Raw genomic sequence first — 25,225 nt, 5'->3', positions numbered from 1 at the left:
GTGCAGGAGTAGGCCATTCGGCCCTTCGAGCCAGCACCGCCATTCAATATGATCATGGCTGATCATCCAACTCAGTATCCCGTACCTGCCTTCTCTCCATACCCTCTGATCCCCTTAGCCACAAGGGCCACATCTAACTCCCTCTTAAATATAGCCAATGAACTGGCCTCGACTACCCTCTGTGGCAGAGAGTTCCAGAGATTCACCACTCTGTGTGAAAAAAGTTCTTCTCATCTCGGTTTTAAAGGATTTCCCCCTTATCCTTAACTGTGACCCCTTGTCCTGGACTTCCCCAACATCGGGAGCAATCTTCCTGCATCTAGCCTGTCCAACCCCTTAAGAATTTTGTAAGTTTCTATAAGATCCCCTCTCAATCTCCTAAATTCTAGTGAGTATAAACCAAGTCTATCCAGTCTTTCTTCATAAGACAGTCCTGACATCCCAGGAATCAGTCTGGTGAACCTTCTCTGCACTCCCTCTATGGCAATAATGTCCTTCCTCAGATTTGGAGACCAAAACTGTACGCAATACTCCGTAAGGAATAGGTGGCAGTTCTTCAGGCTGGGAGTTCTTCAGACCGAGAGTTATGGGAAAGGGAAACGAGAGATATAGAAGGTTTAGAGACACAGTGTACAAACAGGACCTTCGGCCCACCGAGTCCGTGCCGACCAACGATTACACATTCAGTGTTTGCTCACTGAAATACTGCACATAATACAAGACAACATCGAATAGAAATAGGCCATTCGGCCCACAATATTTGTGCCAACCATTTAAAATGCATTACCTCTCAATTCCCTGCCTCTTCATGTATCCACCTAAATGCCCCTTATAACATTGCCTTATACTTTGGAGATACAGGCCCTTCAGCCCACTGAGTCTGTGCTGACCAGCGATCACCCCATACACTAATGCACTATCCTACACACTGGCAACCGGAAGGTAGCCGGTTCGAATCCCGCTTGGAGTGCATACTGTCGTTGTGTCCTTGGGCAAGACACTTCACCCACCTTTGCCTGTGTGTGAATGTGTGTGAATGTGTGTGAGTGATTGGTGGTGGTCGGAGGGGCCGTAGGCGCAGATTGGCAGCCACGCTTCCGTCAGTCTGCCCCAGGGCAGCTGTGGCTACAGAAGTAGCTTACCACCACCGAGTGTGACTGAGGAGTGAATGAATAATGCGATGTAAAGCGCCTTGAGTATTAGAAAGGCGCTATATAAATCCCATCCATTATTAGAGAAAATTAACAGATGCCAGTTAACCTGCAAACCGGTACATCTTTGGAGTGTGGGGGGGAAACTGGAGATCCTGGAGAAAACCCACGTGGTCACGGGGAGAACGTGCAAACTCCGTACAGACAGCACCCGTAGTCGGGATTGAACCCGGGACTCTGGCGCTGTGAGGCAGCTACTCTACCACTGCGACACTGTGCCGCGATTTGAACAAAGTGCTGAAGTAACTCAGCAGCTCAAGCAGCATCTGTGGAGTTGATGGTCAGCGGGCCATTCTCTCTTCCCCTCCACACATGCTGCCCGACCCGCTGACTTCCTTCAGCCCTTTGTGCGTTTTGTTCGAAATTCCAGCATCTGCGGATCCTGGTCTCCAAAACTGGAGGAACAACATCTCATATTTTGCCAGGTCAGCGTACACCCCAGCGATATGATGATTGATTTCTCAAACTTCAAGCGACCCCTGCATTCCCCCTCTCTCTATCCCTCCCCCACCCAAATCGCACCAGCTTCTTGTTCTCACCCAGCAAGCAGCTAACAATGGCCTGTTTCCTGGATCCTCGTTACTTTTTTGCATATCTTTCATTCATTTGTTCGATATCTCGCTACATCTTTCAAGAGAGAGCTAGATAGGGCTCTTAAAAATAGCGGAGTCAGGGGAGAAGGCAGGAACGGGGTACTGATTGGGGATGATCAGCCATGATCACATAGAATGGCGGTGCTGGCTCGAAGGGCCGAATGGCCTACTCCTGCACCTATTGTCTATTGTCTGTCACTGTCTATATCTCGTTTCCCATTCCCGTAACTCTCAGTCTGAAGAAGGGTCTCGACCAGAAGCGGCACTCATTCCTTCTCTCCAGAGATGCTGCCTGACCCGCTGAGTTACTCCAGCATTCTGTGTCCATCTCCAAAACCACTTACTGTTTTCCAATAAGTTGAAGGATTTCCTCAGGTTTACGGGTTTCTTTGGTTTAAAAATGAGTAGACAATTAAATCCGATTGCAAACATATCTTCCTTAATGACGCAACGATTGCTGGAGGTTGGTTTGGGTGAGTCTGTCCTGATGCACAAACGCGGACTAAATGGTGAAAACAAAAGCAGAAAAATAAAGAGCATTTAATTTTCCTTCCCAAATTAATGGTGGCACCAACAAACCCAACTCAACGCCTCTCACTTGCACCTAAAGTTTTTTTATCGAAGATAGACTCAAAATGTTTCGGGTCGAGACCATTCTTCAGACTCGACCCGAAATGTCACCTATTCCTTCTCTCCAGAGATGCTGCCTGTCCCGCTGAGTTACTCCAGCATTTCGTGTCTATCTGACTATAATGAGTAATTTTTGTAACTTTGTCAACAACAGATTACTCTTTTGTGTACTTTGTGTGTACTGTATTCAGAAACTGTACGTATTTCGCTTGGGCAGCTTACAACCCAGCGATATGAATCTGATTATCTAACTTCAAGTAACTTCAGTGCTAATGCTCTCTCTCTCTCTCCCTCTCTCTCTTTCCCCCTCCCTCCCTCTTTCCTTCTTCCTTCTCCCCCCTCTCTCCCTCTCTCCCTCTCTCTCCCCCCCTCTCTCCACCCCTCTCTCTCTCTCCCTCTCTCTTCCTCCCTCTCTCTCTCCCTCTCTCTTCCTCCCTCTCTCTCTCTCTCTCTCTTCCTCCCTCTCTCTCTCCCTCTCCCCCCCCCCCCCCCCCTCCCTCTCTCTTCCCCTCTCTCTCTCCCTCTCTCCCTCTCTCACCCCCTAACTCTCTCCCCCCTCTCTCTTCCTCACTCTCTCTTCCTTTGTCCCTCTCTCTCATAGAAACATAGAAAATAGGTGCAGGAGTAGGCCATCCGGCCCTTCGAGCCTGCACTGCTGTTCAATATGATCATGGCTGATCATCCAACTCAGTATCCTGTACCTGCCTTCTCTCCATACCCCCTGATCCATTTAGCCACAAGGGCCACATCTAACTCCCTCTTAAATATAGCCAATGAACTGTGGCCTCAACTACCTTCTGTGGCAGAGAGTTACGGAGATTCACCACTCTCTGTGTGGAAAATGTTTTTCTCATCTCGGTCCTAAAAGACTTCCCTCTTATCCTTAAAGGCCCGAAACGTTGCCTATTTCCTTCTCTCCATAGATGCTGCCTCACCCGCTGAGTTTCTCCAGCACTTTTGTCTTCCTTCAAGTAACCCTTGCTTTCCCTCTCCCTCCGACCCTCCCTACCCGAGTTCTCCGACTACTTTCACTGTCCTTCTGATTAATTTTACTGATTGTATGCCTCGTTGTCACCTTCCCCTCAGCCAACAATGAATCATTCTACATTTCCTGCTTTGATCTTCCCTTGCCCTTCCTTATCTCCAGTCTCCCTCTCCCCTGACTCTCGGTCTGAAGAAGGGTCTCGGCCCGAAACGTCGCCCATCCCTTCTCCCCGGAGACGCTGCCTGTCCCGCTGAGTTACTCCAGCACTTTGTGTCTATCTTCGGTGTAAACCAGCACCTGCAGTTCCTTCCTACACTCTGCACCCAGGTAACATGTGACAACAATGTATCATTAACTTGAAAGCCAGCAACATTGGTCTTGGCATTATGTAGTGATCAACCTTGGGAAATGCAACTCAGCACAAAACAGGATGATATCAGCTGTTATCAGGCAACTGAATCGTCCTACCACAAGCAGAGAGCAGTACTGAACTACTATCTACCTCTTTGGTGACCCTCGGACTATCCTTGAACAGACTTTACTGGCTTTACCTTGCACTAAACCTTATCCCCTTATCATGTATCTGTACACTGTAAATGGCTCGATTGTAATCATGTATTATCTCTCTGCAGACGGGATAGCATGCAACAAAAAGCTTTTCACTTCACCTCGGTACGTAGAGTGATACAGCGTGGAAACAGGCCCTTCGGCCCACCTTGCCCGCACCGCCCAACATGTCCCAGCTACACTAGTCCCACCTGCCCGCATTTTCCCCATATCCCTCCACATCTGTCCTATTCATGTACCCGTCTAGCTGTCTAACTTAAACATTGGGATAGTCCCAGCCTCGACTACCTCCTCCGGCAGCTCGTTCCATACACCCACCACCCTTTTGTGTGAAAATGTTACCCCTCAGATTCCTGTTAAATCTTTGCCCCTCCACCTTAGACCTTTGGAACACGGGACAATAAACTGATACAATAGACAATAGAAAATAGGCATTCAATTATTTTGAGGAACATGAACCTGAAGATTCCGGTGACGGATTTCCTCTCATAATACAGATCCATGGGGATGTAGCTCATAGCCATGGCGTTTTCTGTCCAGTGGCAGTGGATATCCGTCATGTAATCGGTGTAGCAACTCACATCGCTCATCAAGTCTTGCACTGAAGTATGGAGGAAAAGCAGGCATCAAAAACCGGGCATGGATCAAATCCTTTCTCTGTGCTCTTATCTGAATAGAAACATAGGAAATAGGTGCAGGAGTAGGCCATTCGGCCCTTCTAGCCTGCACCGCCATTCAATATGATCATGGCTGATCAAATTGACAATAGACAATAGACAATAGGTGCAGGAGTAGACCATTTGGCCCTTCGAGCCAGCACCGCCATTCAATGTGATCATGGCTGATCATCCCCAATCAGTACCCCGTTCCTGCCTTCTCCCCATATCCACTGACTATCTTTAAGAGCCCTATCTAGCTCTCTCTTGAAAGCATCCAGAGAACCTGCCTCCACCGCCCTCTGAGGCAGAGAATTCCACAGCCTCACCACTCTCTGTGAGAAATAGTGTTACCTCGTCTCCGTTCTAAATGGCTTACTCCTTATTCTTAAACTGTGTGTGTGGCCCCTGGTTCTGGACTCCCCCCCCAACATCGGGAACATGTTTCCTGCCTCTAGCGTGTCCAAGCCCTTGACAATCTTATATGTTTCAATGAGATGGTGAAAGCAAAAAAGAACAAAAGAATCTCTGGATAGATAGACATTAATATAATAAGGTAATAAAAAATAAACTTAAGGTGCAGCGTGGAAACAGGCCCTTCTGTCCATCGATCACCCGTTCATGCTAGTTTCTACCTTATCCCATTTTCTCATCCACTCACTCCCTGCACACTTGGGGGGGGGGGGGGGGGGGTTTACAGATGGCCGATTAACCTACCTTGTCGCACGTCTTTGGGACATGGGAGGAAACCGGAGCGCCCGGAGGTAACCCACGCGGTCACGGGGAGAACGTGCAAACTCCGCACGCAGACAGCACCCGAGGTCGGGATCGAACCCGGGGTCCCCGGCGCTGCGAGGCAGCGGCTCTACCCGCTGCGCCACCAGGCCCGAGCGTCCTGCCGTGTGTTTGAACAGGAGGGATAAGAGCGCTGGAACAAAGCCGTGCTCTTTGGAAGGTAGGGCGGCACGGTGGCGCAGCGGTAGAGTTGCTGCCTCACAGCGCCAGAGACCCAGGTTCGATCCTGACCACGGGTGCTGTCTGTACGGAGTTTGCACGTTCTCCCGCTGACCGTGTGGGTTTTCTCCGAGATCTTCGGTTTCCTCCCACACTCCAAAGACGTTTAGGTTTGTAGGTTAATTGGCTTTGGTATAAATGTAAATTTGTCCCTAGTGTGTGCTATTGTCCTTAGTGTACGGTGATCCCTGGTCGGTGTGGACTTGATGGGCCGAAGGGCCTGTTTCCACACTGTAGCTTCAATTACATTATTCTTCCATTACATTAGCCCTCAGAGCTTCTTCTTCTTGCGTATGGCATGCACAGCCTAAAGTGGTAGGACAACTTGGTCTATTTGATATTATTTGTTTGTGCACGCCAGGTTGATTGCATTTGTCGAAACAGGGCGGAGGTTGCAATCTCCCACCCTGCCCTTAGGGCTAAAGGAATCAAAGAAAAACTGGGCTTGTATACACTGGAATTTAGAAGGATGAGAGGATCTTATTGAAACATATAAGATTATTAAGGGATTGGACATGCTAGAGGCAGGAAACATGTTCCCGATGTTGGGGGAGTCCAGAACCAGGGGCCACAGTTTAAGAAAAAGGGGTAATACATTTAGAACAGAGATGAGGAAAAACATTTTCACCCAGAGAGTTGCGAATCTGTGGAATTCTCTGCCTCAGAAGGCAGTGGAGGCCAATTCTCTGGATGCTTTCAAGAGAGAGTTAGATAGAGCTCTTAAAGATAGCGGATATGGGGAGAAGGCAGGAACGGGGTACTGATTGTGGATGATCAGCCATGATCACAGTGAATGGCGGTGCTGGCTGGAAGGGCCGAATGGCCTATTTCTGCACCTATTTCTCTATGTTTCTATAAGAGAGATCTATTAATCCCTGACTCAAACAAGCTTGACCAATACAGCACAGGAACAGTGCTTTACAAGTGGGATAGTGTTGATAGGTGTGAACAAGGACCGTCTTACCCTCCTCTGTCTGGTGAACAAGGCTGAGGACAAGAGCGGAATATATCCCAACGTAGACAGCTCTTCCTTTAGCAAACATCCTGAATGGTGTCGGGAGCTCCTTTGCTCGCAGGGCAGCAGAGAGGGAGTTGCAGGTTCCAGCGCTCACATCTGCAACAACAGCACAAAACTTCCATCAGCTCGAGTAATCAGCGCGTGACTCACTGCTTCTGTACAAACTGGCTGGAAATAACTGTGTGTACATGTGTGTGAGAGTGCGAGTGTGTATGTGTATATGTGGGACGACAGATGGCACAATGGGCTAAGTGTTCGGCTGGCAACCGGAAGGTAGCCGGTTCGAATCCCGCTTGGAGTGCATACTGTCGATGTGTCCTTGGGCAAGACACTTCACCCACCTTTGCCTGTGTGTGAATGTGTGTGAATGTGTGTGAGTGATTGGTGGTGGTCGGAGGGGCCGTAGGCGCAGATTGGCAGCCACGCTTCCGTCAGTCTGCCCCAGGGCAGCTGTGGCTACAGAAGTAGCTTACCACCACCGAGTGTGACTGAGGAGTGAATGAATAATGCGATGTAAAGCGCCTTGAGTATTAGAAAGGCGCTATATAAATCCCATCCATTATTATTATTATTATGTGTGAGTGGGCAAGTGTGTGTGTGTGTGTGTGTGTGAGTGGGCGCGAGAGCGTGTGAGTGCGAGTGTGAGTGGGCGCGTGTGAATGGGTGAGTGTGTGCGAGTGAGCGCGAGAGTGTGTGAGTGTAAGTGTGTGTGTGTGAGTGGGCAAGTGAGTGTGAGTGGACAAGCGTGTGAGTGGGTGCATGTGAGAGTGGGCGAGTATGTGTGCGTGTGGGTGTGAGAGTGTGGGAGTGAGAGTGTGTGTGAATTTGTGTGTGAGTGTATGTGTATGTGTGAGTGAGTGCAAGATTGTGTGTGTCAGTGTGAGTGTGCGCACGCATGCAATCAATGTGACTATCAGTGCATGGGTACTTGTGTATGAGAATGTGCATGAGTGTGTGCGTGTGTGTGAATTTGTATGTGAGTGTGTGCGTATGTGCGAGTGCGTACAAGAGTGCGCGTGAGCGTGTCTGAGTGGGTGTGTGAGTGAGTGCATGAGTGTGTGTGATTGTATGTGTGAGTGTGAGTGTGCACATGCATCCATGTGACAATAAGTGCATGGATACATGTGTGCGTGTGCGAGTGTGTGCACACGCGTGCATCAATGTGACTGGGTGCTTGGGAGTGTGTGTGAGTGTGTGTGAGTGTTTGTGTGTGTGTGTGAGTGTGTGTGTGAGTGTGTGTGTGAGTGTGTGTGTGAGTGTGTGTGAGTGTGAGTGTATGTGAGTGTGTGTGAGTGTGTGTGTGTGTATATGAGTGTGTGTGTGTGTGTATATGAGTGTGTGTGAGTGTGAGTGTATGTGAGTGTGTGTGAGTGTGTGTGTGTGTGTGTGTGAGAGTGTGTGAGTGTGTGTGTGTGAGTGTGTGTGTGTGTGTGTGTGTGTGTGTGAGTGTGTGTGAGTGTGTGTGTGAGTGTGTGTGAGTGTGTGTGAGTGTGTAAGAGTGATACCGTGCGACTGTGACTCAAAAACTGCAGGAGCTGTAAATCTGAAATAAAACCCGGAGAGGCAGCAACAATGAACGTTTCATATGCGGACGCTCAATGAGTGTGCAAGTTTGCACGCCCGTGTGCATTGTGTGTACAAGATAGAGAAACGCAAACCTGCATGGAATATTTCAGCTACATTGGATGCATTCTGTACACTATTAACACCACAATAATTAATCTTAGATTTTTTTTGTTTTGTTTAGAGATACAGCACGGAAACAGGCCCTTCGGCCCACCGAGTCCGCACCGACCAGCGATCCCCGCACACTAACACTATCCTAAACACACTAGGGACAATTTACATTTATTACAAGCCAATTAACCTACCAACCTGTACGTCTTCAGAGTGTGGGAGTTAGTCGTAAGGTCATAAGCGAAAGGAGCAGAATAATGTCATTCGGCCCATCAAGTCTACTCCACCATTCAATCATGGCTGATCTATCTCTCCCTCCTAACCCCATTCTCCTGCCTTCTCCCCATAACCCCTGATACCTGTACTAATCAAGAATCCATCTATCTCTGCTGTAAAAATATCCACTGACTTGACCTCCACAGCCTTCTGTGACACTGCGGGGAAGTGGTAGAGTTAAGGCTTCACAGCGCTTGCAGCGCCGCGGACCCGGGTTCGATCCCGACTACGGGTGCTGTCTGTACGGAGTTTGCACGTTCTCCCCGTGACCCGCGTGGGTTTTCTCCGAGATCTCCGGTTTCCTCCCACACTCCAAAGACCTGCAGGTAGGTCGATAAATTAGCTTCGTATGAATGTACAGACTGAAGACTGCAACGACCAGGTTCAGGAATAGCTACTTCCCCACAGCCATCAGGCTATTAAACTCGGCTCGGACAAAACTCTGAACATAATTAATAGCCCATTATCTGTTATTTGCACTTTATACATTTATTTATTCATGTGTGTATATATTTATATTATGGTATATGGACACACTGATCTGTTCTGTATTCATGCCTACTATGTTCTGCTGCGCTGAAGCAAAGCAAGAATTTCATTGTCCTATCAGGGACACATGACAATAAACTCTCTCTTGAATCTTGAATGTAACAATTGTCCCTAGTATGTGTAGGACGGTGCTAGTGAGAGGGGATCGCTGGTAGGCGCGGACTCGGTGGGCCGAAGGGCCTGTTTCAGCACTGTATCTCTAAAGTAAACTCTGCAGTGGCAGAGTGAGTAGGTACCTGGACATGAATGCTGGCAAAAACAGGCTGCCGATTATGGCAATCGTGAGTAAAAAGCTGCCTAATACCACCGAACAACAAGCATGGGTGTCGACTATCACAGGAAGAGTGTGGATGGAAAGGAAGGCTCGTAGCCTCTGTTGCTATTGACAGGGTTATATTTATTATGCTGAGAGCAGATTGACGAGGAGATAGGTTTCTGTGGCGAGGATGAGATCCCTGCAGAGGCCCAGCACCAGACAGAGATAGAAAGTTGAAGTCTCATGGTGGTTTTGTGTGTTGAATATCTCACCATCTCTCCGAGGCTCGGGTTTCCTGCTTGCGCGGGAACAGGACACAGCACCACACGAGATAAGGTGTGGCTTTTTCACGACCCCTGCCTTTGCAGCTTCCCACCCAGGCCTCGAGAAACCCACTTGGAGTACGGAGTCAGGCCCTTATGCCCTTCAAGACTAGCCCATCATAAGATCAAGATGGTACACAAAAATGCTGGAGAAACTCGTCTCCGGATGGGTCTGAAGAAGGGTTTCGGCCCGAAACGTTGCCTATTTCCTTCGCTCCATAGATGCTGCTGCACCCGCTGAGTTTCCCCAGCAATTTTGTATACCTTTGCTGGAGAAACTCAGCGGGTGCAGCAGCATCTATGGAGCGAAGGAAATAGGCAACGTTTCGGGCCAAAACCCTTCCATCAGTCTGAAGAAGGGTTTCGGCCCAAAACGTTGCCTATTTCCTTCGCTCCATAGATGCTGCTGCACCCGCTGAGTTTCTCCAGCATTTTTGTGTACCTTCGATTTTCCAGCATCTGCAGTTCCTTCTTAAACACATAAGATAAAGATGAATGGGGGAACTATTCCACATCACAAACTGGTTTGGGAACTGCTCTGCCCAGGACAGGAAGGCTCTGCAGAGAGTAGTGCATTCGGCCGAACGTACTATGGGAACTACACTCGCCCCCACTGCAGGACCTATACACCAGGAGGTGCAGATCCAGAGCCGGCAACATTATGGGGGACCCCTACCCCCCCAGCAACGGACTGTTCCAGATGCTACGGTCAGGCAAACGCCTCCGCTGTCATGCTGTGAAAACTGAGAGGATGAGATGGAGTTTCTTCCCACAGGCCATTAGGACTGTAAACTCCTATCTCACCCGGGGCTAATTTACTGTTGTGTTGTGTCTTGTTAAAATTGCTATTTTTTCTAATATGATTCTGTTCTATACTGTTCTGTAGTTTTTTGCACAATCCGCAGGCATTGACACTATTCATTTCACTGCACATCTTGTATGTGTATGTGACAAATAAACTTGACTAGACCAGGACTATGATCCCACCGCAAAAGTGCTGGAGTAACACAGTGTGGGTCAGGCAGCATCTCTTAGAGATTTAGACTGGAGAGATACAGCGTGGAAACAGACCCTTCGGCCCACCGAGTCCGCGCCGACCAGCGATCCCCGCGCACTCACACCACCCTACACAAACTGTTTACAATGTTACCAAAGCCAATTAATCTACAAACCCGTTTGTCTTTGGAGTGTGGCAGGAAACCGGAGCACCCAGAGAAAACCTCATGCAGGTCACCGGGGGGGGGGGGGGGGGGCGTACAAACTCCATACAGACAGCACCCGTGGTCAGGATTGAACCTGTGTTTCCGGCACTCTACCCATATCATACCTTTTCCAACCTTCCCTAGCCACGAGTTCCAAACATCTACCCTTCCTCTTCTATATTAACATAAATCTCCTACAAACTTCCGCCATCCCACCATAAAAGCTGTGCCTACCACCATTATTTGACATTTCCACCCTGACTCATATGTTTTGGTCCAGCCCACTTTTAGAAAAATATTGGAAAGAAATTGTTGATACTATTTCTGTAGTCTTAGGTATTCACAATCTGATCCTATTTCTGCAACTTTTGGGCTGCCAATGTTAGATTCTATTAATTTGTCCCATTCCGCCCATCGGCTGATTGCTTTTACCACACTAATCGCCAGAAGATCTATTTTATTTAAATGGAAAGACTCCAACCCTCCGACCACATTCCAGTGGTACTCTGAAATGATATCATGTTTAGATTTAGAAAAAAATCATGGAGTGACATTGTTGAACCCTTGGTTAAATTTGATGAGACTTGGGGAAAATGTATTCAACATTTTCACACAACATAAATTGTTCCCTCTACAACCGTTACTATTCTTTTTGTCTTGTTTTTTGTTTTTTGGATAAAAGAAGTTAATAAAAATATTTTAAAGTAAAGAAATCACCTCTAAACTTCCGCCATCCCACCTTAAAAGCTGTGCCCGCGAGTATTTGACATTTCCACCCTGGGAGAAAGGCATTCACTACCCTGTCCCACTTAGGAAACCTGAACGGAAACCTCTGGAGACCCAAGGTTTCCGTGCGGTTCCCGGAGGTTGCAGGTGGTTGCAGGAAGTGGAAGCAGGTAGGGAGACTGACAAAAACCTCCAGAAACCGCACGGAAACCTTGGGTGGGGCACAAAGTCTCCAGAGGTTTCCGTTCAGGTTTCCTAAGTGGGACAGGGCCCCACTAACTGTGCCCCCATAATGTTGTGGTCGGCACGGTGGTGTAGCGGTAGAGTTGCTGCCTTTACAGTGCCGGGGATCCGGGTTCGATCCCGACCACGGGTGCTCATAGCTTAAAAAACCCAGCAGATCCAGGCAACACTCTTGTGAAAACCTTCCCGGAATATGGTGATCTGCGCGCAATACTCCAAATGTGTCACACCAGGCTGGTCTCATTCCAAAGCGAACACGCGTTTCCAACTTAATACGGTATTAATAATCATTCCGGACAATTCAAACAAGCAACATCCGTCACATTCCCGGCAAGAATGTGATCCACAGTTATTTCCATCCCGCTGTTCGCTAACGAGCTGTTTTATCTGATATTGTATTATAAATTGCAGTTAGATAAAGAAATTCTCACACAACCCAGCTGTGTGTTACTTGGAGAGAGACTGGCCAGCTCCAAAGGTGAATTGGCTTCTGTAAATTGTCACTAGTGTGTAGGATCGTGCTAGTGTCCGGGGTGATCACTGGTCGGCACGGACTCGGTGGGCCGAATGGCCCGTTTCCGAAGGAAATCTAGACTGTCCAGCCTCGAAACATGTTTCACCTCGAATCATTTCCCCCTGGTCAGTCAGACTCAACTAAGATAGACACAAAAAGCTGGAGTAACTCAGCGGTCAGATGCCATCTGACTGTCCCGCTGAGTTACTCCAGACTATCTTCGGTTTAAACCAGCATCTGCAGTTCTACACCGACATCTATATCTCTCCTTTCCCTTATCCCTGACCAGTCTGAAGAAGGGTCTCGACCCGAAACGTCACCCATTCCTTCTCTCCAGAGATGCTGCCTGTCCCGCTGAGCTACTCCACAAAAAAACATGACCCCCATGTTTTCTCACGAAGTTGGGAGGCCTTTCCACCCATCAAGGACTTACTAGCTCAGTGAGAATTCCTATCAGGTCCCATACAAGGTTAATTCCCGGGATGGCGGGACTGTCATATGCTGAGAGAATGGAGCAGCTGGGTTTGTACACTCTGGAGTTTAGAAGGATGAGAGGGTATCTCATTGAAACATATAAGATTGTTAAGGGCTTGGACACGCTAGAGGCAGGAAACATGTTCCCCGATGTTGGGGGAGTCCAGAACCAGGGGCCACACACAGTTTAAGAATAAGGGGTAAGCCATTTAAAACTGAGACGAGGAAACACGTTTTCTCACAGAGAGTCGTGAGTCTGTGGAATTCTCTGCCTCAGGTTCTCTGGATGCTTTCAAGAGAGAGCTAGATAGGGCTCTTAAAAATAGCTGAGTCAGGGGATATGGGGAGAAGCCGTTTTGGAACGGGGTACTGATTGGGGATGATCAGCCATGATCACATTGAATGGCGGTGCTGGCTCGAAGGGCTGAATGGCCTACTCCTGCACCTACTGTCTATTGCCTATTGCCTTATTTAAAACAAGTGTCGGTTTCGTTAGGTAATTCTCCAGTTCCCACGGCGGGATTTGAACTCGGCTCATTCCGATAACTAAGCGAGTTGCATAACAACTACCGCGCTCTCCTCTTAACCTGTATCAAAGCCATTTGGGACATTTAATCAGCCATGTAGATGTCTACTTACACACTCCCACACAGTCGCTGTGTGTTTGACAGGCTTAAAGTTCGCTGATGGAGTCCCACTACTGCGATGGTACAGGACTCCTTCTTCTCCAGCCAGTGGTCTTTGGGCACAGAGGTGGATTAATATCTGCGGGGAATCAGCGCGATCATCTTGGTGATATGAGAGAGGAAGGTTTCCTGGAAAGGTCAGTGTCTTTGCGGTCATGGATTCATTTCAGCGTCAGCAACACACGTCCTGAGCTCACCCATTTACTTGGAAGCCGGGGTTCTGGGTATGGGAGGGGACATTGGGCCACAGCTCAAGGATTGCAACACTCTGCTGCTTCACATTGGCACACAGCCAGCCAGCTAATGCAACACACAGCTAATGCTCTCTCTCTCTCTCCCTCTCTCTTCCCCTTCCCGCACAAGTCCCAAACAAAAGAAAGGAGGGAAGAACGAAAAATAGGAAGAAAGAAAGAAAGAGAGAAGGTACAAACGCGAGAGAAAGAAGACGATACCCATCAGAAAACACCCGGGAAGGAGAACTTCTCACTCGTTTCTCTCGATTCGTCTCGAAGAGAGAGTCTCTCTCTCTCTCGCCTACCCGTCTCGATCTCCTCTCGCGATCTATCTCTCTCTCTCTCTCTCTCTCTCCTCTCTTTCCCCCTCCCTCCTCTCTCTTCCCCTCAGCTCTCTCTTCCTCACTCTCTCCCTCTGTCCCTCTCTCTCATAGAAACATAGAAACATAGAAATTAGGTGCAGGAGTAGGCCATTCGGCCCTTCGAGCCTGCACCGCCATTCAATATGATCATGGCTGATCACCCAACTCAGTATCCTGTACCTGCCTTCTCTCCATACCCCCTGATCCCTTTAGCCACAAGGGCCACATCTAACTCCCTCTTAAATATAGCCAATGAACTGTGGCCTCAACTACCCTCTGTGGCAGAGAGTTCCACAGATTCACCACTCTCTGTGTGAAAAAAGTTTTTCTCATCTCAGTTTTAAAGGATTTCCCCCTTATCCTGAAGCTGTGGCCCCTTGTCCTGGGGTCTCCCTCTCCCTCCCTCTTTCTCCCCCTCATGCACTCTCTCTCTCCACCTCTCTCTGCTCTCTGCCTCTGTCTCTCTCTCTGTTTCACTCTCTCTCTCTCGAACTGGATTGTCTCATTTATTCCCCCCAGGCATTCTCTCTCTCTATTTTTTTCCTCTCTTTTACCATTGTACTCTCTCTCCAATGCATTCAGACACACCCTCCCTTCATTGCATTCTCTCTCTCTCTCTCTCTCTCTCTCTCTCTCTCTCTCTCTCTCTCTCTCTCTCTCTCTCTCTCTCTCTCTCTCTCTCTCTCTCTCTCCCTATCTCTATTTTTTCCTCACACTTTCACACTCCCTCTCTCCCTCCGTTTAGCCTGACTTTAGAGATACAGTGCAGAAACAGATCAAATGAACGTACTCAATTAAGATAGACACAGTAAGGGGGCTGTCCCACTGTACGGGCTAATTCAAGAGTTCTCCCGAGTTTCCCCTGATTCAAACTCGGAGAATTACAGTAATGGCCGCTCGTAGGTACTCGGGGCTCTCGTGGACATTTTTCAACATGTCGTAAAATCTTCACGAGTCTTCCCGAGCTTACCGCGTTTCCCGAGTACCTGCCGTTAGCGTTACGAGCCGCTAAGAGACGTCCCGAGCTCCGACGTACCCGCTACGTACATTCTACGTGCTTACCACGAGTTTGATTTTTTTTTAAACTCAGGAGAGCTCTTGACAGGCCCTTAACTCTGCGGGACGGGCAGCATCTCTGGGGAGAAGGAATGGGTGACTTTTCGGGTCGAGACCAGGCTGGGAGTCAGGGGAGAGGGAGACACAGAGATATGGAGGGGTAAGGGGTGAAGACGATAGATCAAAGGGGCAAAGTTCGAGGCAAATGTTGAAGGGTTCATTGTGGGCTGAGGGGAAGGTGACAACGAGGCTTATGCCCCTGTCCCACTTAGGAAACCTGAACGGAAACCTCTGGAGACTTTGTGCCCCACCCACGGTTTCCGTGCGGTTCCCGGAGGTTTTTGTCAGTCTCCCTACCTGCTTCCACTACCTGCAACCTCCGGCAACCTCCGGAAACCTTGGGTGGGGCGCAGAGTCTCCAGCGGTTTCCGTTCAGGTTTCCTAAGTGGGACAGGGGCATTACAACCAGTAAAATGTAATCAGGACAGTGAAACTAATCAGAGGAACTAGGATGGGGGAGGAATGAAGGCAGATTAATTGGGCAGTATCCATGGAGAATATGGATAGGTGATATTTCTGGTCGGGTCAGTCTGAGGTAGGGTCCTGACCCGAAATGTCACCTATCCGTGTTCTCTGGGGATGCTGCCTGACCCTCTGAGTTACTCAGCCTTTGTGCCTTTCCTTGGTAAACCAGCATCAGAAGTTCCCAGTTCCTACCAAAAAAACAGGTCATTTGGCCCACAATGTCGATGCATGAGAAGGAACAAACTCCGTACAGACAGCACCCATAGTCGGGATCGAACCGGAGTCTCTGGCGTTTTGAGGCAGCAACTCTACAGCTGCGCTACCCTGCCCCTCCCCCCCCCCCCCCCAAGAGTTCTGGATCAAACCTAATTTGAGGAAGGACATTCTTGCTGTTGAGGGAGTGCAGCGCAGGTTTACAAGGTTAATTCCCGGGATGGCGGGACTGTCGTATGCTGAGAGAATGGAGCAGCTGGGCTTGTACACTCTGGAGTTTAGAAGGATGAGAGGATATCTTATTGAAACATATAAGATTGTTAAGGGCTTGGACACGCTAGAGGCAGGAAACGTGTTCCCGATGTTGGGGGAGTCCAGAACCAGGGGCCACACACACAGTTTAAGAATAAGGAGTAAGCCATTTAGAACGGAGACGAGGAAACACTTTTTCTCACAGAGAGTGGTGAGTCTGTGGAATTCTCTGCTTCACAGAGGGTGGTGGAGGCCGGTTCTCTGGATGCTTTCAAGAGAGAGCTGGATAGGGCTCTTAAAAATAGCAGAGTCAGGGGATATGGGGAGAAGGCAGGAACGGGGCACTGATTGGGGATGATCACATTGAATGGCGGTGCTGGCTCGCAGGGCCGAATGGCCTGCTCCTGCACCTATTGTCTATTGTCTATTGAACCTGGGTCTCCGACGCTGTGAGACAGCAGTTCCATTGCCTCCCTCTAATGTATATAAGCTGCCGAGTGTCTCATCTCTGTGTGAGGTGATGAGCTATCCCTGCCCTCTCAGTGTCATCTCCAGACAATAGCAGAGTCACAACATACCTGCCAGCAAATCACACAACACTGCTTTGTTGCACACTCCTTTCAAGACGGTAAACCACATTCAACGTGACACCTTGGAGAAAATGCACCAGACTTCTCAGACTACAACTGCAATGACTGTCCTGTGAATGTTCTGACTAGAAATATCTATAATAATAATAATAATAATAATAATAGCAAAAGGATTTGAGTATAGGAGCAGGGAGCTTCTACTGCAGTTGTACAGGGTCTTGGTGAAACCACACCTGGAGTATTGCGTACAGTTTTGGTCTCCTAATCTGAGGAAAGACATTCTTGCCATAAGGGAGTACAGAGAAGGTTCACCAGACTGATTCCTGGGATGTCGGGACTTTCATATGAAGAAAGACTGGATAGACTCGGCTTGTACTCGCTAGAATTTAGACGATTAGAAACATAGAAACATAGAAATTAGGTGCAGGAGTAGGCCATTCGGCCCTTCGAGCCTGCACCGCCATTCAATATGATCATGGCTGATCATCCAACTCAGTATCCCGTACCTGCCTTCTCTCCATACCCTCTGATCCCCTCTAGCCACAAGGGCCACATCTAACTCCCTCTTAAATATAGCCAATGAACTGGCCTCAACTACCCTCTGTGGCAGAGAGTTCCAGAGATTCACCACTCTCTGTGTGAAAAAAGTTTTTCTCATCTCGGTTTTAAAGGATTTCCCCCTTATCCTTAAGCTGTGACCCCTTGTCCTGGACTTCCCCAACATCGGGAACAATCTTCCTGCATCTAGCCTGTCCAACCCCTTAAGAATTTTGTAAGTTTCTATAAGATCCCCTCTCAATCTCCTAAATTCTAGAGAGTATAAACCAAGTCTATCCAGTCTTTCTTCATAAGACAGTCCTGACATCCCAGGAATCAGTCTGGTGAACCTTCTCTGCACTCCCTCTATGGCAATAATGTCCTTCCTCAGATTTGGAGACCAAAACTGTAGGCAATACTCCAGGTGTGGTCTCACCAAGACCCTGTACAACTGCAGTAGAACCTCCCTGCTCCTATACTCAAATCCTTTTGCTATGAAAGCTAACATACCATTCGCTTTCTTCACTGCCTGCTGCACCTGCATGCCTACTTTCAATGACTGGTGTACCATGACACCCAGGTCTCGCTGCATCTCTCCTTTTCCTAATCGGCCACCATTTAGATAATAGTCTGCTTTCCTGTTTTTGCCAGCAAAATGGATAACCTCACGTTTATCCACATTTGAGGGGGGATCTTATAGAAACTTACAAAATTCTTAAGGGGTTGGACAGGCCAGATGCAGGAAGATTGTTCCCGATGTTGGGGAAGTCCAGAACTAGGTGTCACAGTTTAAGGGTAAGGGGGAAATCTTTTGGGACCGAGATGAAGAAAACATTTTTCACACAGAGGGTGGTGAATCTGTGGAATTCTCTGCCACAGAAGGTAGTTGAGGCCACAGTTCATTGGCTATATTTAAGAGGGAGTTAGATGTGGCCCTTGTGGCTAAAGGGATCAGGGGGTATGGAGAGAAGGCAGGTACAGGATACTGAGTTGGATGATCAGCCATGATCATATTGAATGGCGGTGCAGGCTCGAAGGGCCGAATGGCCTACTCCTGCACCTATTGTCTATGTTTCTATGTTTCTAATATATTTTATTGTCATTGCACATAAGAGCAACGAGATTTGGTTTGCAGCTTCCATCCGATGTCATAACATAAATAACTAATAACATTTAGATTTAGATTTAGATACCCCGAGAACATGGATTGTAGTAGAACAGTAAAATAGTGGGGATCAAGGTAGAAGCGTTCACGTCGCGATCCCTGTCAAGTAATATCACCTAAATTACTTGCGAATTCTACCAAACACTTTGAAGCCAAGCGAAAGACAAATGATGTCCAGAAGCCCAACAAATGGCAGTAGCCCATCAGCCCGGAACAGGAAGAGAGGCCAACACCCGCCCCCAAGGCCGGCTTTGACCATCATATCTCTAAATGTTGAATGACTGTCTCCAACTAAAGAAGAACTTGTTGCCCAACTCTGCAGAGAGCATCAGTGTGATATTCTCTGCCTCCAAGAAACTCACCGCGGACCCAAACATCCCCGCCCTCGAGTGGAAGGCATGACCACCCTCATTGAAAGACCACATGAGAAACATGGAAGCGTCATGCTTGCAAAAAACGGGACAATCATCGAATCAACATCAAAGAGCGATGAAAACAACATTGAGGTCCTAACCGCTGAGCTCAGAGGAATTACCATCACCTCCGTCTACAAGCCACCTCCCACACCTTTCCTGATGCCAGAAATACCATCATCTGGGAAACCAAGGATAGTGATTGGAGACTTCAACAGCCACAGCTCACAATGGGGTTACGCCAGAAACAACGCTGATGGAGATACAGTGGAAGCATGGGCCGAAACCAACCAGCTCTACCTGATCCATGATGCCAAACAACCAAAGTCCTTTAATAGCGGGCGATGGAAAGCCGGCTACAACCCTGATATCGCGTTTGTCAGCCATAGCATCTCTGGATTGGGCAAGAAGCTGGTACTGAAGCCACTGCCAAAAACCCAACACCGCCCCATTGGCCTTACAGTCAATGCTGCAGTTACCCCAGCCAAAGTTCCTTTCCAGAGAAGATTCAACTTTGGGAAAGCGAACTGGCCTGGTTTCCAAGAAGATCTTGAAGGGAAGATCGCCCACCTTCCAGCGGACCCCAAAAACGATCAAATCTTCACCAAGTTAGTGCACCAGGCAGCCCGGAAGAACATCCCGAGAGGCTGCCGCACTCAATACATCCCCGGCCTTGACACTCCAAGCAGCGAACTATATGAGCAATACCAACAGCTCTACGAATCTGACCCCTTTGCTGAAAGCACCATGGAAGTAGGTGAGAGACTCATGACCTCCCTATCAGAATGCCGCCAGCGGAAATGGCAAACTCTACTGGAGACAACTGATATGGCAAAAAAGAGCAAAAAGGCATGGAGCCTCATCCGAAAAATCAGCAATGACCCATCAACACAAACACATCAACAGTATACCACCACGGCCAACCAAGTTGCGCATCAGTTGCTGCTCAACGGGAAATCCACCACCAACAGCTAAGACCAAAGGCAGACCGACTTCAGCACTCCCAAAACACCGGACTGACTGAGCCGTTCTCCCTTGAAGAGCTCAATATCAGCATCAAAGCCCTCAAGACTGGCAAAGCCATCGGCCTGGACAATATTTTCACAGAGGAGATCAAGCAGTTTGGACCTCTGACACGGAAGTGGGTCCTTGAGCTGATGAACAACTGCATGCTGACAAGAAACATCCCAAAGATCTGGAGGAAAACCAAAATCATCGCTCTTCTAAAACCCGGTAAAGATCCAGCATATAATAATAATAATACATTTTATTTAATGGGCGCCTTTCAGACATCTCAAGGACACCTTACATAGTAATCGGAATAAAAACATATAATCGGAATATAACAAGTAATAAAGACATCACACAGACACAAATTAAAAACAGAATTCAATCCAAAAACAGAAAATCAAAAACACGGTGTGAAGAGAGAGCAGCGGCAGCCAAAGCGCGCCAGCGTTCACTCTCTCTTCACGGCAGCCATCTTGGACACAGACCTACAGGACTACAATTAGACCAAAAAAAAGGCAGCTTCTGCCCAATCTCCCTGCTATGCCACCCGTACAAGCTGTTTGAGCGCCTGATCCTCAACAGGCTTGCCCCAGTCGCTGAACCAGCCATCATCCCTCAACAAGCTGGATTCCGACCTAGCAAATCCACAACAAGTCAACTTCTGAATCTCACACAGCACATTGAAGACGGGTTCCAGAAAGGACTGGTGACAGGAGCCGTCTTTGTTGATCTGTCTGCCGCGTATGACACTGTGAACCACCGCCTCCTCCTAAAAAAGATCTTGGAGAATACCAAAGACCTGGCACTCACGGACCTCATCGGAGCCCTCCTGAAAGATAGGCGCTTCTATGTTGTCCTTAACAACAAGCAAAGTCGCTGGCGACGACAACGGAATGGCTTGCCTCAAGGTAGTGTGCTGGCTCCACTACTATATAACATCTACACCAATGACCAGCCAATGGACCAGAACACTGAGCGGTTCATCTACGCCGACGACCTCTGTGTAACATCCCAAGAGAGTACGTTTGAAGCTGTAGAAGCGAATCTCACCTCAGCCCTAGATGAGCTACACCTCTACTACGAGCGCAACCACCTACATGCAAACCCTGCGAAGACCCAAGCCTGCTCGTTCCATCTCAGGAACCGGGAAGCAAACAGACCCCTTAACATCACATGGTCTGGAACACCTCTTGAGCACTGCACCAACCCTGCCTACCTCGGTGTAACACTGGATCGCACTCTCTCCTATAAGGAACACGTCAAAAACACCAAACTGAAAGTTAACTCCCGAAATAACATCCTCCGGAAGCTGACCAACTCCAAATGGGGAGCCACAGCACACACATTAAGATCTACTGCTCTGGCCCTGTGCTACTCCTCTGCGGAGTATGCGTGTCCTGTTTGGGAGAGATCATCCCATGCCAAGAAACTAGACCCAGCGTTGAATAACACCTGCCGCTCAATCACTGGCTGCTTGAAGCCCACCAACATAAACAACCTGCACCTCCTCGCTGGCATTGCCCCAGCTGATGTGAGACGGGAAGTCGCCAGCCGAGTAGAGATGACCAAGGCCACCAGTGATGAACGCCACCTCCTCTACGGACGTGTACCCCCGGCCCAACGGCTGAAGTCCAGGAGAAGCTTTCTCAGCCATGTCCAGCCCCTAATAGCATCACGGGAAGAAACCAGACTCCAACTATGGACAAAAAGGCTTGAGGACGACCCCCCTCCTACTGACATGGGTATCCCTCCTTCTGAAGCCCTCCCTCCGGGCTCAGAAGCACCATGGGTCCAGTGGAAGACGCTCAACCGCCTGAGAACAGGAACAGGGCGATCAAAAGCTGCCATGGCCAGATGGGGCTATGAAACTGGCCAAACCACCTGTGAATGTGGAGAAGAGAACCATACAATGCAGCACTGCCTTGTCTGCCCCCTACTACCCAACCAGCGCAGCTCAAAGGATCTTGCAGTGTTCAATAAAAAAGCAAAGGACTGTGTAAAGGAATGGGAAACTGTCATATAGCCAACCAGCTTCAAAGACACGAAAATAATTAGAAGAGGTAAAATAGTCAAAACAGTTCAAACAGACTGAAGTACAGATGTGTCTGTGCGACGTGACCATCCGAGGGAGACAGTCCGTGGAGGTGGGGGGCACTCAGCAGGGCCGGTTCAGAGCCGCTATAGCTCTGGGAATGAAGCTGTTCCTGAGTCTGGAGGTTCGGGCGTAGAAGGCCTTGTAACGTCTGCCGGAGGGAAGTAGTTCGAACAGTCCATTACAAAGGTAACGTTAGTACCTTGGCCAACGAGAGTTGTTTTTTAAATGTGCTGTATAAATAAAAGTGACTTGACTTAAAGTCCTACCTAAAAAGTTAGCCGGGCGGAGCTAGTTACTGTTTGAAGATAGACACAATATACTGGAGTAACTCAGCGGGACAGGCAGCATCTCTGGAGAGAAGGAATGGGTGACGTTTCGGGTCGAGACCCTTCTTCACATGTCACCCATTCCTTCTCTCCAGAGATGCTGCCTGTTCCGCTGAGTTACTCCAGCTTTTTGTCATAGATTCCTAGAGCCATGGAGTCATACAGTGTGAAAACAGGCCCTCCGGCCCAACTAGCCCACACCGGACAACATCTCCCATCTACACTAATCCCACCTGCCCGCGTTTGGCCTATATACCTCCAAACCTATATACCTCCATCTCCTCCCAACTGGACTATTGCAACTCACTTCTCCTTGGCATCAGCTCCACCTACATCAACCGACTCCAACTGGTCCAGAACGCAGCCGCCCGACTCATCACCCATACCAAATCCTGGCATCACATCACATCACTCCAGTCCTCAAACAACTTCACTGGCTTCCCATCTCCCACCGGATCACCTACAAAATCCTGATCCTCACCTACAAAGCCCTCCACCATCTGGCCCCCCCATATCTCACTGACCTCCTCTCCCCCTACCAACCCTCACGGTCCCTCAGATCCACATCAGCCGTTCTCCTCTCCATCCACAAGTCCAACCTCCGCAGTTTTGGGGACAGAGCCTTCTCCAGGGCAGCTCCCAGGCTCTGGAACTCCCTCCCCCAACTGATCCGCAATTCCGTGTCCCTCACCATCTTCCAGTCCTGCATCAAGACCCATCTCTTCACCTCTGCCTATCCTTAGCCCCACGTCCTCGTCCCTTTTCATCTGTGCATTAATTGTCTCATACTGTGTTTTGTATTGAATTCTGTCTTTACTTTGTGTACTAGTCATGTCTCTACTATTTATTTCATTCCCCTTACATGTTTTTCCTCTACATGCTCAATTTTTGTAAGGTGTCCTTGAGACTCTTGAAAGGCGCCCATAAATAAAATTTATTATTATTATTATTAAACCTGTCCTATCCATGTACCTGTCTAACTGTTTCTTCAATGGGATACACCCAGCCTCAACTACCTCCTCCGGCAGCTTGTTCCATACACCCACCACCCTTTGTGCGAAAAAGTCCTATCTATATATCTGTTTACCTGTTTCTTAAATGTTGGGATAGTCCCAGCCTCAACTACCTCCTCTGGCAGCTTGTTCCAGACACCCACCATCCTAGGCATGAAAAGGTTACCCCTCAGTTTCCTATTAAATCTTTTCCCCTTAACCTTAAACCCATGTCCTCTGGTCCTCGATTCACCTACTCTGGGCAAGAGACTCTGTGCGTCTACCCGATCTATTCCACTTATGATTTTGTACACTTCTATAAGATCACCCCTGATCCTCCTGCACTCCCAGCCTGCTCAACCTCTCCCTAGCTCACACCCTCTCGTCCTGGCAACATCCTCGTAAATCTTCTCAGAACCCTTTCCTGCTTGACAACGTTTTTCCTACAAAATTTCCTATGAGGCAGGAGACATGTTCCCGATGTTGGGGAAGTCCAGAACCAGGGGCCACACACAGTTTAAGAATAAGGAGTAAGCCATTTAAAACGGAGACGAGGAAACACTTTATCTCACAGAGAGTGGCGAGTCTGTGGAATTCTCTGCCTCAGAGGGCGGTGGAGGCAGGTTCTCTGGATGCTTTCAAGAGAGAGCTAGATAGGGCTCTTAAAGATAGCAGAGTCAGGGAGAAGGCAGGAACGGGGTACTGATTGGGGATGATCAGCCATGATCACATTGAATGGTGGTGCTGGCTCGAAGGGCCGAATGGCCTACTCCTGCATCTATTGTCTATTGTATATTGTCTATAAGATGGACCTCCCAACGTCTATACTCAATACTTTGTGTCTATCCCTTGGTTTAAACAAGCATTTGCAGTTGCTTCCTACAAGGAAGCTGGTTTAGTGAGTGGGGTAGAACAGACATCTCTAGCAAGGAAGGTAGACAAAAGTGCTGGAGAAACTCAGCGGGTGCAGCAGCATCTATGGAGCAAGGTAAATAGGCAACATTTCGGGCTGAAACCCTTCTTCAGACTAACAAGGAACATTGATTAGTACGGGTGTCAGGAGAATGGGGCTGAGAGGGAGAGATAGATCAGCCACGATTGAATGGCGGAGTAGAGTGGATGCCATTAGGAACGCGGATACAACTTAGGAACGCGAATCCAGGAGAGTATTATTGGTGCTTTTTTAAGGCTGAAACGGCTCAGCGGAGAGTCAAGGGAAATGAAAAGTGCTTACCTCTCGGCTTCAAGCCGTAGTTCCTCTACAAGGCGAGAGTGTGACTGTAGACTATGGACTGCTTCCTTGTGACTCCTCCCAATGCCGACCTCTTCATTGTAGGCAAATGGATACAGGACTCACTGGAAACATTTCACTTCATTTGCCAGATATCTCCCGCACGGCATGTGTGAAGTATTCTGTTTGTTTGTTTTTCGTTTTCTAACGAAAATGGTAACGTGCCTGCCTGGTCTGAGAGGTGTCGGCGGCAAGGGTTAGGGTTAACAGCGGCCCCCCTTCTCGCCGACTCTTGGCCGGGACTTTCTGACTGAGAGGCCGGGGAGTTCCGAAGACAGAAGCAGCGTCATCCGAAGCCGGGAAGTGTGGACTCGAGGGAATAGCCTGGGATTTTGGTGCTTCTGTTAATGTGTATGTGAGCGTCTCGGCCATTTCTTTTCCGAGTTTGGTATAATCTATGGAGAACAGATTCACAGCAGACAGCAACACACAAGCTGGTCACAGGGCTGGCCACTAGTTGAAGGACACTTAGTCATGGAAAATGGGGCTTTTTAGATTAGTTTACTAACTTTAGTTTAGTTTGGTATAGTTTAGTACAATAATAATAATAATGGATGGGATTTA

The 25,225-nt window shown here is 48.5% G+C and overlaps 1 protein-coding gene across 5 annotated transcripts in view; it reads right to left on the bottom strand.

The window, feature by feature from the left end:
* The window catches only part of csf2rb (colony stimulating factor 2 receptor subunit beta), a 49,918-nt gene extending 24,966 nt beyond the window's left edge, over window positions 1–24,952 (bottom strand). The window contains exons 1-4 of one of the 5 annotated variants that reach the window (XM_033013097.1): window positions 24,605–24,952; window positions 6,621–6,770; window positions 4,446–4,587; window positions 2,149–2,306 (exon numbers count right to left, since the gene is read on the bottom strand). In XM_033013097.1, coding sequence (XP_032868988.1) covers window positions 2,149–2,306; window positions 4,446–4,587; window positions 6,621–6,699 — 379 coding nt within the window. In that variant the 5' untranslated portion in view covers window positions 6,700–6,770; window positions 24,605–24,952. Of the gene's footprint in view, window positions 1–2,148; window positions 2,309–4,445; window positions 4,588–6,620; window positions 6,771–13,553; window positions 13,911–24,604 lie in introns of those variants that run through there. The other 4 variants (XM_033013098.1, XM_033013099.1, XM_033013095.1 and 1 more) reach the window with 4 other exon arrangements.
* Between the last annotated feature and the right edge of the window lie 273 nt (window positions 24,953–25,225).

The sequence above is a fragment of the Amblyraja radiata genome, chromosome 38 (genome assembly GCF_010909765.2).
Source record: "Amblyraja radiata isolate CabotCenter1 chromosome 38, sAmbRad1.1.pri, whole genome shotgun sequence".
Classification (NCBI taxonomy): Eukaryota; Metazoa; Chordata; class Chondrichthyes; order Rajiformes; family Rajidae; genus Amblyraja; species Amblyraja radiata.
Note: the sequence above shows the minus strand (reverse complement) of the source record. Positions and strands in the feature narration are given on the sequence as shown.